The sequence below is a fragment of the Dromiciops gliroides genome, chromosome 2 (assembly GCF_019393635.1).
Source record: "Dromiciops gliroides isolate mDroGli1 chromosome 2, mDroGli1.pri, whole genome shotgun sequence".
In the NCBI taxonomy this organism is placed as follows: Eukaryota; Metazoa; Chordata; class Mammalia; order Microbiotheria; family Microbiotheriidae; genus Dromiciops; species Dromiciops gliroides.
The window spans coordinates 679,111,127-679,126,053 of record NC_057862.1 but is presented as its reverse complement, the minus strand read 5'-3'; the positions used below and the strand labels follow the sequence as shown (position 1 = coordinate 679,126,053).

Below are 14,927 nucleotides of genomic sequence, written 5' to 3'. Positions count from 1 at the left end.
GAATCCTCGACAAGACTGCTCAAAAACAAAAGGCAGTGCTTTCTTTTGTCTGCTGACTCTTCTAGCAGACTTGACTCTGCTACGCCCAGCAGGGATAAACCATGTAAGTTTTTAATTTTAGGGTAAATTCTAGGCCACTGGGAAGCAGATGGAGAAGACAAGCCAAGACCTGACTGCGCTGCCTGTGGTCCCCAGCATGAGGTTCGTCATTATCAAAACCAGAATTTAATCCTGGGTTTCAAAAGAACACAGGAAAGGCTCATAGAAAAGCCTGGCATTGGAGGGGTCACTTTTGTTTTCTGGGTATCTCTTGTTGCACTAGCAGGTAAAAACAAGAGTGACCAGGCCACGCTCTTCTCCTCCTGATGACACTGTATACAGTGGGAAGCTCAGGTTGGTGTAAAAGGCTTTCATGAGTTAGTCCTTGGTGAGGTCAGGAACTGATAAGCCCCAAAGATTATGCCCAGATAACTTTCTTTTGGGAATAGTTCATAGTAACCTTGGCAGGACTGGACCATAAGCCCACAAACTGAAACAAAATTCATTTGGTTCTTTTCAGAATCTTTTGGATTTTGTTCTAATATTTTTCTCTATCCCGATACTTTGGCGAGCATAAGGAGAGAGTGCAGCTATGGTTGTCGTTGAGGGGGAAAAAAAGCTCCAGAAAATAAAAGGAGCCAATAAACTTGCAGCCAATTTTGAAGAAAAATGCCAGGGATGGCAATTTCAGGAAAACATGGACTTGTAGACCTGGAGAAAAACTTAAGAGGGCCTCATGTTACAGACAAGGACATGACTCGCCTAAGAGCTTCCCCCAAAGACAGAAGTCAGCAGAAACAGGACTCAAACAGGGTCTCCTGCCTCAGTGCAGTTCCCCCCTCACTGACTTTCTCCAGGTCTGGCTCATGTAACACCTCCCAGGGTTTGGGAGAAGAAGGAGAGAGAAGAAAAGAGACATCCTTCTCAATTCCCTTCTGCCCCAAGCAATCCCTTTTATTAAGGCCATTTTTAGTGTGCCCCAAGGGTTTTATTGCACACTAACAAGAGAAGCCATGGGAATGGCATGGCAAGCCTAAGATTTGCCCACCTCCTGAAGTCTCAGCTGCTCACACAAGGTGACCAGGCTGCCCTGGGAGCACGGGGCCAGCAGCTGAGCGCCAGGAGATCAGGGTGCACTGTACCTTTCTTAGAAAGAAAGCTGGCAATGTCCTGGGACTCCCTCTGCTGCTCAGCGGTGTTGAACAGCTCATCTCGCTCCCTCTGCAGCAGACACTGCAGCTTCCTCTCTTCCTTGATCAGCCTCAGCCGCTTGACCCGAGCCCCAGAGCGCGAGATGAAGTCAGGACGGAGCCTCTCCAGGGACTCCTAGAGCGGAGAAAATAGAAGAGCATCCCCTGGGTGAGAACTGAGCCCTTTCCACGAAGGCTATGTCTGTGTGGGGGAGTGTCTCTAAATCATAAAACCTGTTTAAGCTCAAAAAGCCCTTCTGGCTGAGGAGATCTTGTTACCAAAAGTGAAAAATGAAGGAGCAGGGACACTGACCAGTTGAACAAGAGGAGCCAAAACAACTTGTTAGAAGTGATGGCCACACAGAGAAGCAGCGTGGCCCACGAGAACACGCCAAAATGAGAGTCAAAGCCCCTGGTTCGGATGCTGGCTCTGCTATTTTTTCACTGTGTGGCCTTGGACAAGTGACTGAAGGAGAAAGAGGAGGAATGGGTGACTCTCAGCTGAGGGGGCACTGCCCCGATAACAAGAGTGGGGGGGCTCTGGTCAAAGAATATAGATTCTCCCTAGACTGACCACATCAGAGGACAAGGACCCATCTCTGTGGATTCATGAAGGCACAAGGCACTAACAAGGCACCGCCCAAGATTATGACACCCATGGGGACAAAGTGGTGTCTGAGAAGGGGCCTCGTCCTTCTAGATGACCCCTCTGTCCTGGGAAGGCCCCTGGCTCAGATGGGGGCTAGGGGCTTTGTCTTTCAGCATGGCCACAGAGGTTTCTGGGTACCTCCTCTCCCTTCCGTGAAGCTCGTGGGAAACCCAAAGCCAGAGCCTGACGCACCTGCAGGCTTAACTTCACGAAACGTCTCTGGGCCTCTCTGTCGTCATCACCAAGGACGGGCGGCACGGCCTGCAATCTCCCACTTCCCTGGCCATCCGTCTGACAGTTCTTCTCTCGAAGGGGCTGCCTCCAGGGCTTGGTGTGAGTCAAGGAGGCGAACCAGGAGGGGCCGGGCCCAGACAAAGCACTGGCCTGGTTCTCCTTCTTGGAGGAACATCTCAGGTTTTCTGCAGGAATGAACCAGGAAACCCCTGTGGGAAATATTTATAAGGAGAAAAGAAAACAAGCTCTCAGTTCTCACCGTGCAGGCATTCCTCGCCAGAGGCCTTTACTAACCACACTCTTTCACTCCCCAGGGTGGCAGGTACCAGAGGCTATTAGCACGTTCCCACATCTGGCTCCTGGCAGGGCCAGCCACACACATCTCACCTCACGAGCACAAACGTTTCCAGAGTCACACACTATGTCTGTGGTTCATTTAAGCTCCTCTAGTGCACCTGCCGGCCATCCCAAAGAACGTTTGAGCCCAGAAGGTGGGAGGTACTTGAGGGAAGCAATCTCTGGGCTTTCTCCCCCCTCATGTTCATAATGGTCTTGCTCATTCCTTCCTCCTTCCATTTTCCTCACCCCCTCTGTCCCCACCACCCTCCTCCCTTCTCTCTCGTTCCCTCCCTTGTTCCCAGCCCGTTTCATTCCCTTCGAGAACAGAGGTGTCCTACCTAGGCTGAACTCTCCAGTCGTGAACAAACAGCAGCAGGTGCAGATAGGAAGAGAAGCAGCAGCAGCAGAAGTGGTAGCAAGGGGTAGGAAACCAGACAATTGGGGTGCCCGGGGCCTGCTGGCAGACCCTGCGGACCCAGATGAGGGTCTAAACCCCCCACCCAGGTGACTCTGGGACAGACTGACATAGCAGAAGGGGTTCTGGGGCAGCCTTTGCCCTTGGCAATCCCTGGGTCAGGGGTGCATCTAGCTTCTCCTGGAGGCAGAGACCCTTAATCACCCAGCAGAAAGGGGTGGGCACCTGAAGCGCAGGGGAGCTGTGAGCCCATCAAATCTGATCTACATCTTACCCAGCTAGAACACGCACAGTAGTGCCAGGAAACAGCAAGTTTAGAGAGCACTGTACTTTTAATCTAACTGGAGGAATATGCTTTGTAAACTTTCTAACCAAATCTCCTGCCCTTCCAGGAACTGTGATGTTAAGCCAAAGGTGAGGACGCTTAATGCCGCCAACAAACGGAAAACCCGCATGACACTGTCAAGCGTTTCAGCAGCTATGCGGATGACGCTGTCAAAAGGGTGAAAAGGGGTGAAAACGCCATGTCAGGGATTGTGCCTCCATCAAGTCAGTGGGAGAAGGGACAGCCCCGGATCCCACAGGACCAGACGCCATTCACGTGGTCTCAGACCACGAGGGCAGGAGAAAGGCTGGGTGGAAATGGGTGTGGCCTCCTGAGCTCCATGGCCTACAACCTTGGGGAAATCTGGAGGCTGAGGACAAAGTCAAGCTCACAACTGCTTCTAATGTCCCTTTTTAGGGCATCTCTAGCGCGGGGAGGTCATGGTTTTTACCATCTCTGCTCTTTCTTGTGACCTCTGTCAGAGGAACAGGGCCAAGCAAAGACACTGCCGGGCTTTGGAGTGCTTTCAGGGTTGGCCACTGGCATTCCTGTGGGCAGGGGCAGGCTAGGAGGGCACCCCGATGCCCCATATCTAGCTCAGACTTGAGGGAAGTGTCAGCACGGGCTGTTTATCAAAACAGGCAGCCCCAGAAATCCCTCTACAAGGCACCTTTCTGGAAGCCGGATGGGGAAAATACTTGTCAAACATCCAGAGGGGCAGAAAGAAGGGAGCAATAACAGAAAGGTGATCCATCAGCCTCCTTCCTCCAGTTGACTCAGTTTATTAAACGTGTTTTGCAAAACAGGGAGTGGAAGGGAAAAGATGGGCTCTGTGCCTTTGCTTTCTGGCTGCTGGGCAGAATTAAGTACTAAAGGAGGAGACGGCAAGGAAAACGGAATGCCCAAAGCGAGGAAAACAAGAGCAGAGCGGGCAGAGATGCTGGTGCAGCACGGCCCCCAAGACTCAGGACCTGGGACGGTGGTTGGTGAAAAGAATCTTGGCCACTGAGACATGGTCAGCAATGCCCCGGCCCAGGCCCTACTGACACTGAGATTGCGGCCTTCCCTGCTAAAGGGTCAGGATGGCGGGGTGAGGGGGTGGCGATGTAGAGACAGAAGCAAACACGTGAAAGCTTCCAGGTGCTGGCTGCAAAGGCTAACCTGAAAGTGGGCTGTTACCTTCACAGCAGGGGGGTTTACTTCTCCTCGGCTTCTTGGACCACAGGTAAATGGTCAGAGGCTTCTTTTCTTCTGAACTGCTTCCTGGACTTGAAGGGTTCACAGAATTGTCTCCCCTTGTATGAGTCGCATTATAATTGGGAGATGGAAAAGTCACCCCAAAATCTCGAGTGTGTTTCCTTGTACTTCTCACAGTCTCCACTTCCCCTGAGAACAGAAGTAACAAATGGCTTTGACCATGTACCTCTGACTGGTTTTAATGTAGGAAGCTCTATCCACGTGCCCTTTCCTAGGGATTTACCATACACTGCCAGTATGCAGAATTCCTGTCCCCACCCAAGCCTCCTCCCTGAAAACTTGGGAACATGAGGTTTCTACAGGGTGTCTATCTGAATCCTAGAGGATTTCCTGCTCACCCATCTCACCCAGTATGTGAAGTAGTAAACAAAAGGCTCCCACCAAAGACTTCAGGCCAGGAAGAAACACTGGCACCTTGGTCTTTGTCTTGTACACGGGCTTTATTGCAGATGATGGTCTACCCCATAATTACTTATTTACTGGCAAATAGAGTTGAAAATGGTGGAAGAAACCAATCCAGCGAACTCCTTTTAAAACTCACCTCATTCAGACTGCCACAGAAAGTGGTCCTAAGTTGGGGTGGCCCATGAACTGTGCTCTCTAGCCCCCGAGTAATTTGAACATCTGCACCTCAGACTAAGGAGTCAACAAAAATTGGCCCCACAGGAGCGCTTTGAGGACGGACTGTCGCTCTTTAACTTTGTACACCCAGAGCTTCACACAGTGCCCAGGATATATCAGATATGTAATAAATGCTTACAGATGGAGAGAATTCTCATTACAACATTATCATAGCAGTATTTTCTGGAGGAGACACTTATTTCTTAGTGCCAAATACCTCACATTGGGTGACGTGCCTTTTCTTTCCTGGGACACACGTCTCTATTCAAGCCACACTTCCTCCTCCCAAAGGCAAAGGGGAATTTCCATGGGGGCCACTCACCTGTTTGAACTCCCTTATTTAACATCCGGACATTCTGCTTATTCCTGAGGGTAGGGCTTGGACCCCAAGCACTACTGACAGTTGAGAAGGAGTCTGAGGAAATGACAGAATCCACCTGCAAAGCATCGTTGGCACTCAGTCAGGTGGGCCTGCACCTTAACCACGAGGCAGAGAAAGCCCAGAGGCTAGCCTCATTCTCATGAACCCAAATTTCCTATGAGCCCAAAGTCGGGGGGGGGGCAGCACGTGGGGGCTTTACTCACTTACTGGATGGGATGGGAGAAGAGGATTCCAAAGAGTGATCCCCAGAGCTGCCATCACTATTTTCTACATCATCAGAATGTTTCTGCCATCTTAACAAAGAAGACTTCTTAAAAGAGGGTTCTTACATGCAGAAGACACGGCTGCAAAAACAGCTACGCCCCAGTGTGCCTGCCGGGCCCAGCCCGGAGAGGCCCCAGCTCCTCTCTCTCCTGGTTCACTGAAGTGGTATCCCAGAAGCACGTTCACAGTTGGGAGAATTCCACTCAGGGAGACCAGTCACTACTGGGGAGGTGTGGAAGCGTGAGCAGCAGCTCCCTGACAGAGACGCGCTCCACTTCCTCAATACCGTACTACTGAATGGATGCCCAGTCAAAGAAGGCCCATCTGCTGGAAATAGGAAGTCTGCCCCAGGCCCTCAGATATCAGACTGCTCCCGCCTTGGTTTGGATCCAGTCACTGATGGAGCAAACAGAAGCTCCAAGCTTTTCTGCCTGGCTCCGTGAGAATGCCCCAGCTCTTCCCCTCCCGTGACTGCCTGCTCCCCTAATCCCCAGAGTGGAACTTCAGCCGTGACTAACGGCTCCTCCAGCAGACCCGAGACGAAACACCGTCAAAGCTGCTGCATAAACTCGTCCCCATCATCGCACCTGCTTGAAGCCCAGTCAGGAAATAAGCTCATATTAAGCCTCCTATGTTCCAGGTGCTGTGCAAAGAGCAAGGGAACAAAAAGGTCCCTGCCCTCAGGAAGCTCCCAGTCTAACGAGGAGATACCATGCAAACACTTGACAGAGGGAAGGCCACTGGGAAAGGCTCCTGGTGGAAGACAGGATTTCAGCTGGGACTTAGAGGCCCAGCAAAGTCAGGAGGTGGAGATGAGAAGGAAGAGGATTACAAGCCTGGGGGATGGTCAGAGAAAAGGCCTGAATGTGGGAGAGAGAGGCTGGGCAGAAGGAGTCCTCGGTGTACCACTGGTTCACTGGAGATGGCGTGTCCAAGTGCTCAGAGCATGAACTTCATTCAACTGAGCAAAAGAAGAACAGGTGCCTGCCGCCAACCACGGAGCCATCTAGGGAAGCCTAAGATGGGGCTCATGATTAATGTGTGGGGCAAAGGGGTTGCACACCAGCCTCTGACGACCCTGCCAGCAGACTCTCTGACTCCGGAGGAGACGAGGGCAGGCGGGCAGGCAGAGAGCCCTGGCGCATCTGCCCCTCCCCCACTCAGGCAGCAGCCAGGGCAGAGAGAGGCGCCCACATGCTTCCCATTCCCAGCTGGGTCCTCGGCCTGTCAGAGCGACGCTGCCGCCCACAGACTGCGCACACCTTCACCCCCAACAACACAGCTGTGAGCAGGAAGGAGGCAGATGACGGCTGAGCCGATGGAGACCGTCACAAACACGGCCCCATCCTCAAAGACAGAGGGTGGGGCCGTTTGGACATTGGAGCAACAAGACTCGGCACTTATGCACCATGCAAATAATGCCCCATGAGAAGAAAGCTTGGCTCTATCCCCCAAATACCCAGGAGCTCGATCCATGCCAAAATAGGACCCCAAGTCTCTCTCAGGGTACTCTGTGGCAAAGGGGTCACAAGCTGCCATCATCACTCTCCTTCCCTAAAGAGAAGGCATGGCCTGGCAGCTTCGTGCCAAGCCATTCTTACTGAAATACAGGTTCTTGTCTGGGAACATAATGCACACACTCATGCAAGCCCTGAGTATTAGTTACAAGAAGGGGACAATGTGAGCCCCAGCACAGCAATCATCTAGCAAGCTTCTGTGTCCTCGGCTTCAGGGAGTGAACCACAAGAGAGCACGTTACGGCTCTGGGCTGCTATCTGGTCACGGGCCCTCAAAGGAAGGCTTCCTCTCTGTCACCAGAACAGAGGCAGGACGTGGTGGGGGACGAAGCACTGGGCTTGAGTCGGGACACCTGGGTTGGACATCCTCCTCCGTCAAATGGGGGTGATGACCTTTGCACTACCTACACACATGCTGCAGCTCCGCCCCAACGAGACGGTAAGCTCCCTGAGAGCAGACTGTTTTGCCTTTGTCTATGTATCCCCAGTGCCCAGAGCACAGCAGGGTGCTTCAAAAACGCCTGCTGACTGACTGACTGGAATTGTCTAAGCAGAAGGATCACTGGGGGGTGGGCCCTACTTAACCACTGGAGGAGTCAAGGATGACTCTGAGGGTACGAAGTGGGAAGAGGGAAAGAAGCGCATCCCAAAGTCCCAAAGCACATCGTTTCCTGTAGGAAAGTGAGGTCTCTTGTAGAACACGGGGTCTGCCATGCCTGGGGAGGGACACTCTGAAGTGTTCACTAGGTGATTTGTGAAGCAAGATTAGAACTCCAGAGAGAAATGAAGGCTAGTTTGCTTATCTCTCTCTGTGTAGGCACACATATATGTATATATACACATACACACATGTGTTTATGTATCTATTTGTATCAGACATATATGCATACACAAAGACGCACAGACATACATGGGAGTCATCTTGGTGGAGATGACAAGTTAACCCACAGAACTGACAGGATAATGGAGAATGCAGAGAACAGAGTCCAGGACAGGGCCTTGGCGTGCAGTTAGGGAACACAACATGGACGAGGATGCAGCAAAGAAGACAGAAGGAGAACCAAGAAAGGCCAGTGTCCCAAAACCTCAGGGAAGAGGGGTAGACAACACTGTCCAATGCCACAGACGTCAAGAAGGGTCACACTGGGAAGAGGTCAGAGGTCAGTGGTAACTTTGGAGAGAATGAAAGGAGAGGAGAGGAGAATGACAGATTATTAAAGAGAGGCGATAACTGGGGACAACCCAGGATGGAGATGGAGGGGCTGACCAAAAGGAGCAAGGACTGGTCACTGTTTTTGCTGGGGGCTTATAGCCAGTGCTCAAGCCTCCAGACCACTGAGGGGATGATTTCTCTCCCAGATCCTGCTTCGCCCCACGCCCAAGGTCCAGGCTGCCTTGAGCAATATAAGGGGATGCTGCCTAAGTGTTTAGCAACCAGGTTCTCCAGAAAAAAAATGCAGCACATCCACTTTAAGTGCACTGTTAACATTTTCTCTCCATCACTTTCTTAAGTACAGACAATCAACAAAACAATTGAAGGAACCAAGATGGGCAATGATTGCCAATTTCTGAGGGGCCAATGTGCCCACTGAAAATTTCACAATCAGATGGCTAGAACTGGCTCCAGCACACCCCTGGGGAAGATACTATGGGACGGTGAGATACAGAATAAGGGGCAAGAGTCATCTCCTGCAAATGGCCTCGGTTTTTGCAGTAAAGTATAGATTCTTCATGGAAAAGCATTGGGTGTAGAGATAGCAGGACTTCAGGTTTAAGGGAAAAAGAGACGCTATGGATGAGCAGGTGGAGGGAATGTGGGAGCCAATCACTGGGAAGGAATAAAACAACTGTGGCAGCAGCACTTTTCTCCATCTCCAGTCCTGACCCTCTAGTTGACCGCCTCAACCTCTCGTGGTCCTCTCCTCTCAAGTCCCTTGCCCACTGTCCTATCACTGCTCGTGCCCTACCCAGGCCCAACTCTGCATTCCTCCCACCATCCTCATCCTCATCATCCTAGGGAAGTCATGCAACCCTGTCAAAATGGGTCCATTACAAATTTATATAATCTAATCTCAACCGAGAGTGCAGTGGAGAAGGCCCTAGGCCCTGGGTCATGGGTGCAACTCTTACTTCCAATACTTACTAAATGTGTAACACACACAAGGCACATCTCCAGTTTCCTGATTATTGAAAGTCAGGGTGACCCAGTGACCAGATTTACTTATCCATCAGTGGATGCAGGGTAGATGGGGGATGTCACTCAGTCGGATTCATCCCATAGTAAGTGATCCCCCTACCTGGAAATTGTCACATACTTGCTATGTTGGGGACAAACTGAGATCCAATGACCTATCCCCTTTTACTGATGCAGACCTATCTGAATTGTCTTTATCCCATTCCAAAAGTTATCACTAAAAGCTGGTCCCAACTTGAAGCCACTGCTGGTCCCCAGTGATCAGCCTGTCAACAGGTTGTTACCTTGACATAATTGTAACCAACGCTTTTTAAATTCTCTTTGCCTTCTTAATGAGGGCAAAAGCCTAAACAAAGAATTTTCCTTTTAACATCATCTGGAAAAGGAAGCCAATAATACCTGTGGTAAACTCACAAGACTGTTCTAAGGATCAAACAAGAGGATATATAATATATTCCTAGTTCCTAGAATGAAGGAGAAGAACTTGGGTTTGAGCCCTAGCAGTGACTTCAAGTCTGGCCCTCTATCTACCGCACCATGGCGCTCCTTGTGAATCAATAACAGTATTAAATAAAAATACACCAAATAGCATAGTAACTAAATTCTTAAAGTAAGAGTTAGCTGAATTGAAAAAAGATTTGAAAAGAAAAACACTCAAACAGGAAACTTCAAAACTTCATTAATAAAGCATGACAAATCAAACAGAAAGACAAAGAAAGATGTTACAGACTTAAACAGAATGCTAGAAATGTAGCCCCTAAAGGTAGATTCAAGGGAAGATTTATGGGTTTTTCATTTGCTTGGATTTTTTTTGGGGGGGGAGGGGGAGAGATGGGAAAAACCCTGAGCATTTTTTTAACCATGCAGAGAGAGAGAGAGAAAGAGAAGATAAAGAATAAGCTAAATTGCTCTTTACGCGGTAGCAAGGAATTGGAAGTTGAGGGGGTGCCCATCCATTGGGGAATGGCTGGACAAGTTGTGGTATATGAATACAATGGAATACTATTGTGCTGTAAGAAATGATGAGCAGGAGGAGTTCAGAGAAACCTGGAGGGTCTTACGTGAGCTGATGATGAGTGAGATGAGCAGAACCAGGAGAACATTGTACACAGTATCATCAACACTGAGTGTTGATCTACTGTGATGGACTATATTCTTCTCACCAATGCAATGGTACAGAAGAGTTCCAGGGAACTCATGACAGAAGAGGATCTCCAAATCCAAGAAAAAAAAAAAGAAAGAAAGAACTGTGGAGTATAGATGCTGAATGAACCATACTATTTCTTTTATTTTGGGTGCTATTGTTTTTTTTTTCTATTTTGAGGTTTTGCATCACTGCTCTGATTTTTTCTCTTGTAACAGGATTAATGCAGAAATAGGATTAATGTTATTATGTGTATATATATATGTGTGTGTATATATCTGTATCTATATGTATATGTATAGAGATATATAGACATAACCTATATCAGATTACCTGCTGTCTAGGGGAGGGGGGAGGGAGGGGAGGGAGGGAGAAAAATCTGAAATTGTAAAGCTTGTATAAACAAAAGTTGAGAACTATCTTTACATGCAACGGAAAAAATAAAATACCTTATACATTAAAAAAAAATAAATTAATTAAAAAAAAAAAGAATAAGCTAATTGATGGAGGAGGAGGAGAACAGAGATATCAGAGGTAGTAATGGAATCAAAAACACAAGTAGAAAAGAGGAATGACACCTCATCTACATCAGAAAGAAAGAGAAAAAAGAACGAAGTTTGAGGTGATGATGGTGCAATTACAGAAAAAGCTTTTTAGGTGCAGAAAGGAATTTGAGGAAATGCATATTTTCTCTGTGACAGAGGGAAGGTCAGATGCTGGCTAAAGATGGAGGTTTAGGGAGAAAGGATAAGGTCTAAAACAGCTTCAGGGTAGAATTTAATGGAGTCCCCTGTAGATAAGTAAAAGCACCAAGAGAACAAAGACAAGAACCCACATAGAACTAGACAGCATGTAATTGTGGTCTACCCAGCACATTTATAGAACTTTTTTTTTTTTAAGTGAGGCGATTGAGGTTAAGTGACTTGCCCAGGGTCACACAGCTAGTAAGTGTTAAGTGTCTGAGGCCTGATTTGAACTCAGGTACTCCTGACTCCAGGGCCAGTGCTCTATCCACTGTGCCACCGAGCTGCCCCCCCTATAGAATTTTCTTAAGGGGTCTGTCCAAAGGAAACAGTAAAATAATGACAGAACCCCTCTTATAACTCAAAACTTCTAGGAAGATATGTAAATCCACTTAGATATGCAAATACCATGTACCCAGAAGCCCAGGCCAAAAAGAAATAAGGACAAAAATGGATTGCTAAACAAAATTTGCTTTCTACTTCAATTAAGTCAGAGATGATGCTAATGTATCTAGGCTGTGGATTCAATACCCATATTACCAATGTGCTTTGCCACATTCCACAGCTACAGACCAAGTATAGTGAGATCATTACAAATGATACCCCACCACTAAAAATATTCCTTGAAAAATATATTCTACTGTTAGATGAGTCCCATATGAGGGGCAGTATAGGACATGGAGCAAGCTTTCCTGCACCAGCTTTGCAAATCTTGGAGCGCCTTGGGGAAGTGCTGAACACCCAAAGGACACGACATAAATATCTGTTGATCTCTCAATGAATCAATAAGCATATAATAAGTATCTGCCTGTGCCGTGCACTCTACTGGGCATTAGGAAAACAAGAACCAAAATGAAACATCTATCTAGATGTATATATGTACATGTGGATGCATGTACAGAGAGAGACAGAAAGAGAGAGAGAGAGAAGGAAGGGAGAAGAGAGGAAATAAAGGAAGTGAGGCATCAGCCAGTGCTCGATGCAAACCCTGACCCACACTCGCAGCATGGGCCTTTCCTCCTGCAGTTGGTTAGATGTTATCATGGGCACTAACAGGAAGGGGAAGGGACTTTCCATCCTGCCTCCAAGGGACCCTGTGTTCCGTCATTCTACCTTAGTACTCCTGCCCATGTACCTGCGTGCCTTTCCTTCTGACCTGAGAAGAAGGCGGGAGGCTTTTCTTCCACTTGGCTACTTTCCTACTCTCAGACAAGTGCTTCTGCTGCTGTTTGGGTGATTCACGCTTTCTTCCCTGGACTATCCGGGCAGGACCAATGATGGACACGTCACTGCTCACCTCCCCAAGTAGGCCAGCTTCCCCATCAGTCTGGGTGGTCACGTCTGACTCCAACACGGGATCTGCGGGCTCAGGTGAGGGCCTAGAATCTGAAGAGATCACACTGACAGAATCCAGCCCTGCCTGTTTGGGACGGGCAAGGCTCACTGGGTCACCACCCAGTAGTCCAAATGGAGAGCGGGGGGGCGACCTTGATTTGTGAGAAGATGGAGACTCGATTTCATCCTTCTTTAGCCGGTGCCTTCTCCTCTTCTGCTGCTGCGTGCTCTCCCCTCTGCAATCATCCTGGGCAGACTCAGAAGCCTGGAGAGAGAGCATCATGGGCTTCTGAAGGACCTTCGCCAGGCGATCAAGACGATCGACCAAGGACAACTCATCCGAGGACCTGGAACCAGGTGGTTTCTGCTGCTTCTGTCGCTCTTGAAACCTGTTCCAGAGCTCATTCAAAGTGGCGCTGGGCTCGAGCGTCTGCGCTAGGGAAAAGCGGATCCTCGCAGTTTCTTTTGCACTGCTCCTTTTACTCCCAACTTGGAGGTTCTCTTCAGGCCTCTGCCTGGCCCCTGGCTCTCTGCCCCCTGCAACATTCCAGCAGTAGCTCTCTATCCTGGTGTAGTCCATCTCAGTCTGTAGGGGGGAGAATCTACACTCATCTTCACATGGAGGGAAACAAGGGTCCTTGTCTGCATAAGGAAAGAAGTCTCTTCTGGAAGGAGCCGGGCAAGTTACCCTTCCCCAGGGCTCACAGCAGAAGAAATCATGATCGTGGGGATGGTGCACTGGATGGTGAAAGTAAAATTGGGCCGACTTGAAGACAGAATGGGTAGTGTTTTCAAGTTCCAACTGATTTTTAGATTCTGGAAAGAAAAGGAGAATAATTAACTTTGAAAGACTTCAAAAATAAATGTTATTTCCTGAGAAATACCAATCATATCCATCTTCCCCTCTGTAGGCACAGAAAAACATGTCAAAAGGTGAAGAAAAAACCAGACTGCACAATGTTTCACAAAATTCATCACTTCCTTCATGATTTAACCTGTCTGTATAAAAATCACTTCTAGCCCCACGGCCCTGAGTCCATGGCAACCTCCCACTGATCAGTTTAAAACCTTTACCACTCACTGGCCGTGGGAACCGGGCCCAGTCACCCTGAGCCTTGGTCTCCTCCTCTGCCAAATGAGGGACTTGGGCTGCAAGACTGATGAGAAAAGTTCTGACTTGAAAATTCAATGACTCTCTTAACTGCACCAAAAGCCAAAGGGTTAGAAACCAAAAGGATCAACGTGATGTTCGTGGGCAAAACTGTTTTCTCCATGTGAAAATGTCTTTTGGACTTTTGCACCAGGCCCCCAGGACACTCATCGTCCTGTAGGACAGCACGGGCACAGCGCTCTCTCCTTCTCAGCGCCCTCTCCCTGTCAGCTTCTCCTTAGGTGCTGCCTTCCTCCATTGGCCTGAAAGCTCCCCAAGGGTAAGGACTGTCTTCTTCTCGTATCTGTATCCCAGGGCTTATCCCTGAGCCTGCCCAGAGCAGGCACTTCACGTGGATTTGACAGACGCTTTACAATGTGCCTGCCGAGTGCTCTAAAAATGTGATCTCAGTGGATCCTCACAACAGCTTGACGAGGTGAGGACTACTGGGAGTATTATGCCCATCTTACAGACTCAGAGGGGAAAGCAGTTTGCCCAGCAGTCCTTGTCCACCACCATGCTGCCTGTCAGAGTCTGCACACTTATTTTTAATGGCACTGTAATATCGCACAAAATAGCTAGACCGATGCTTGTTCTGCCTCTGACCGACTAACTCGTGGACAAGTGGATTTTTCACGTTCTTTGCAATCACAGTCATCCCTGACATTCACAAGTTTCATATACATGGCTTTGGTTATTCATAGGTTGGCCATCGATAATTAGATGGAAATCTTTGTAGACCGCAGTGTACTGTGGGAAACTGCAGGCCACGAGCATATGGAAAGAAAACTAAAAAAAAAATTAGTAAGTCATGAATGCATTATTCATCTGTTTTATCATTCACTGCCATAAGTATACCTGCATAAATTTATTATAAACAGTTAAATGTTGTTAAAAGTTTCAGTGCAATAGAGAACTACAGGCTATGCATTCTCTTTGGGAATGCCTCCTCTTTATCTCACTACCGTCCAGACACGGTCACTTTCTTCCCCAGTGATCCTTTTTGTAGAAGGAAATCTGTGAAGCAGGTGCTGCGGCTAGACCATGGGCTATGATGACTGCAGAGTGTGCAAGACATTAACCTCTCATGTAGAAACTGCAGCTTTTGATGTTGTTCTATTTGTTTTGT

The 14,927-nt window shown here is 48.6% G+C and overlaps 1 protein-coding gene across 1 annotated transcript in view; it reads right to left on the bottom strand.

Annotated features, from left to right (window-relative positions):
* Positions 1-14,927, bottom strand: part of ALMS1 (ALMS1 centrosome and basal body associated protein) — a 198,875-nt gene that overhangs the window by 12,544 nt on the left and 171,404 nt on the right. The window contains exons 15-19 of the mRNA XM_043981290.1: positions 12,449-13,464; positions 5,392-5,506; positions 4,371-4,577; positions 2,071-2,297; positions 1,182-1,365 (exon numbers count right to left, since the gene is read on the bottom strand). Of these exons, the coding sequence (XP_043837225.1) occupies positions 1,182-1,365; positions 2,071-2,297; positions 4,371-4,577; positions 5,392-5,506; positions 12,449-13,464 (1,749 nt within the window). The remainder of the gene's footprint in view (positions 1-1,181; positions 1,366-2,070; positions 2,298-4,370; positions 4,578-5,391; positions 5,507-12,448; positions 13,465-14,927) is intronic.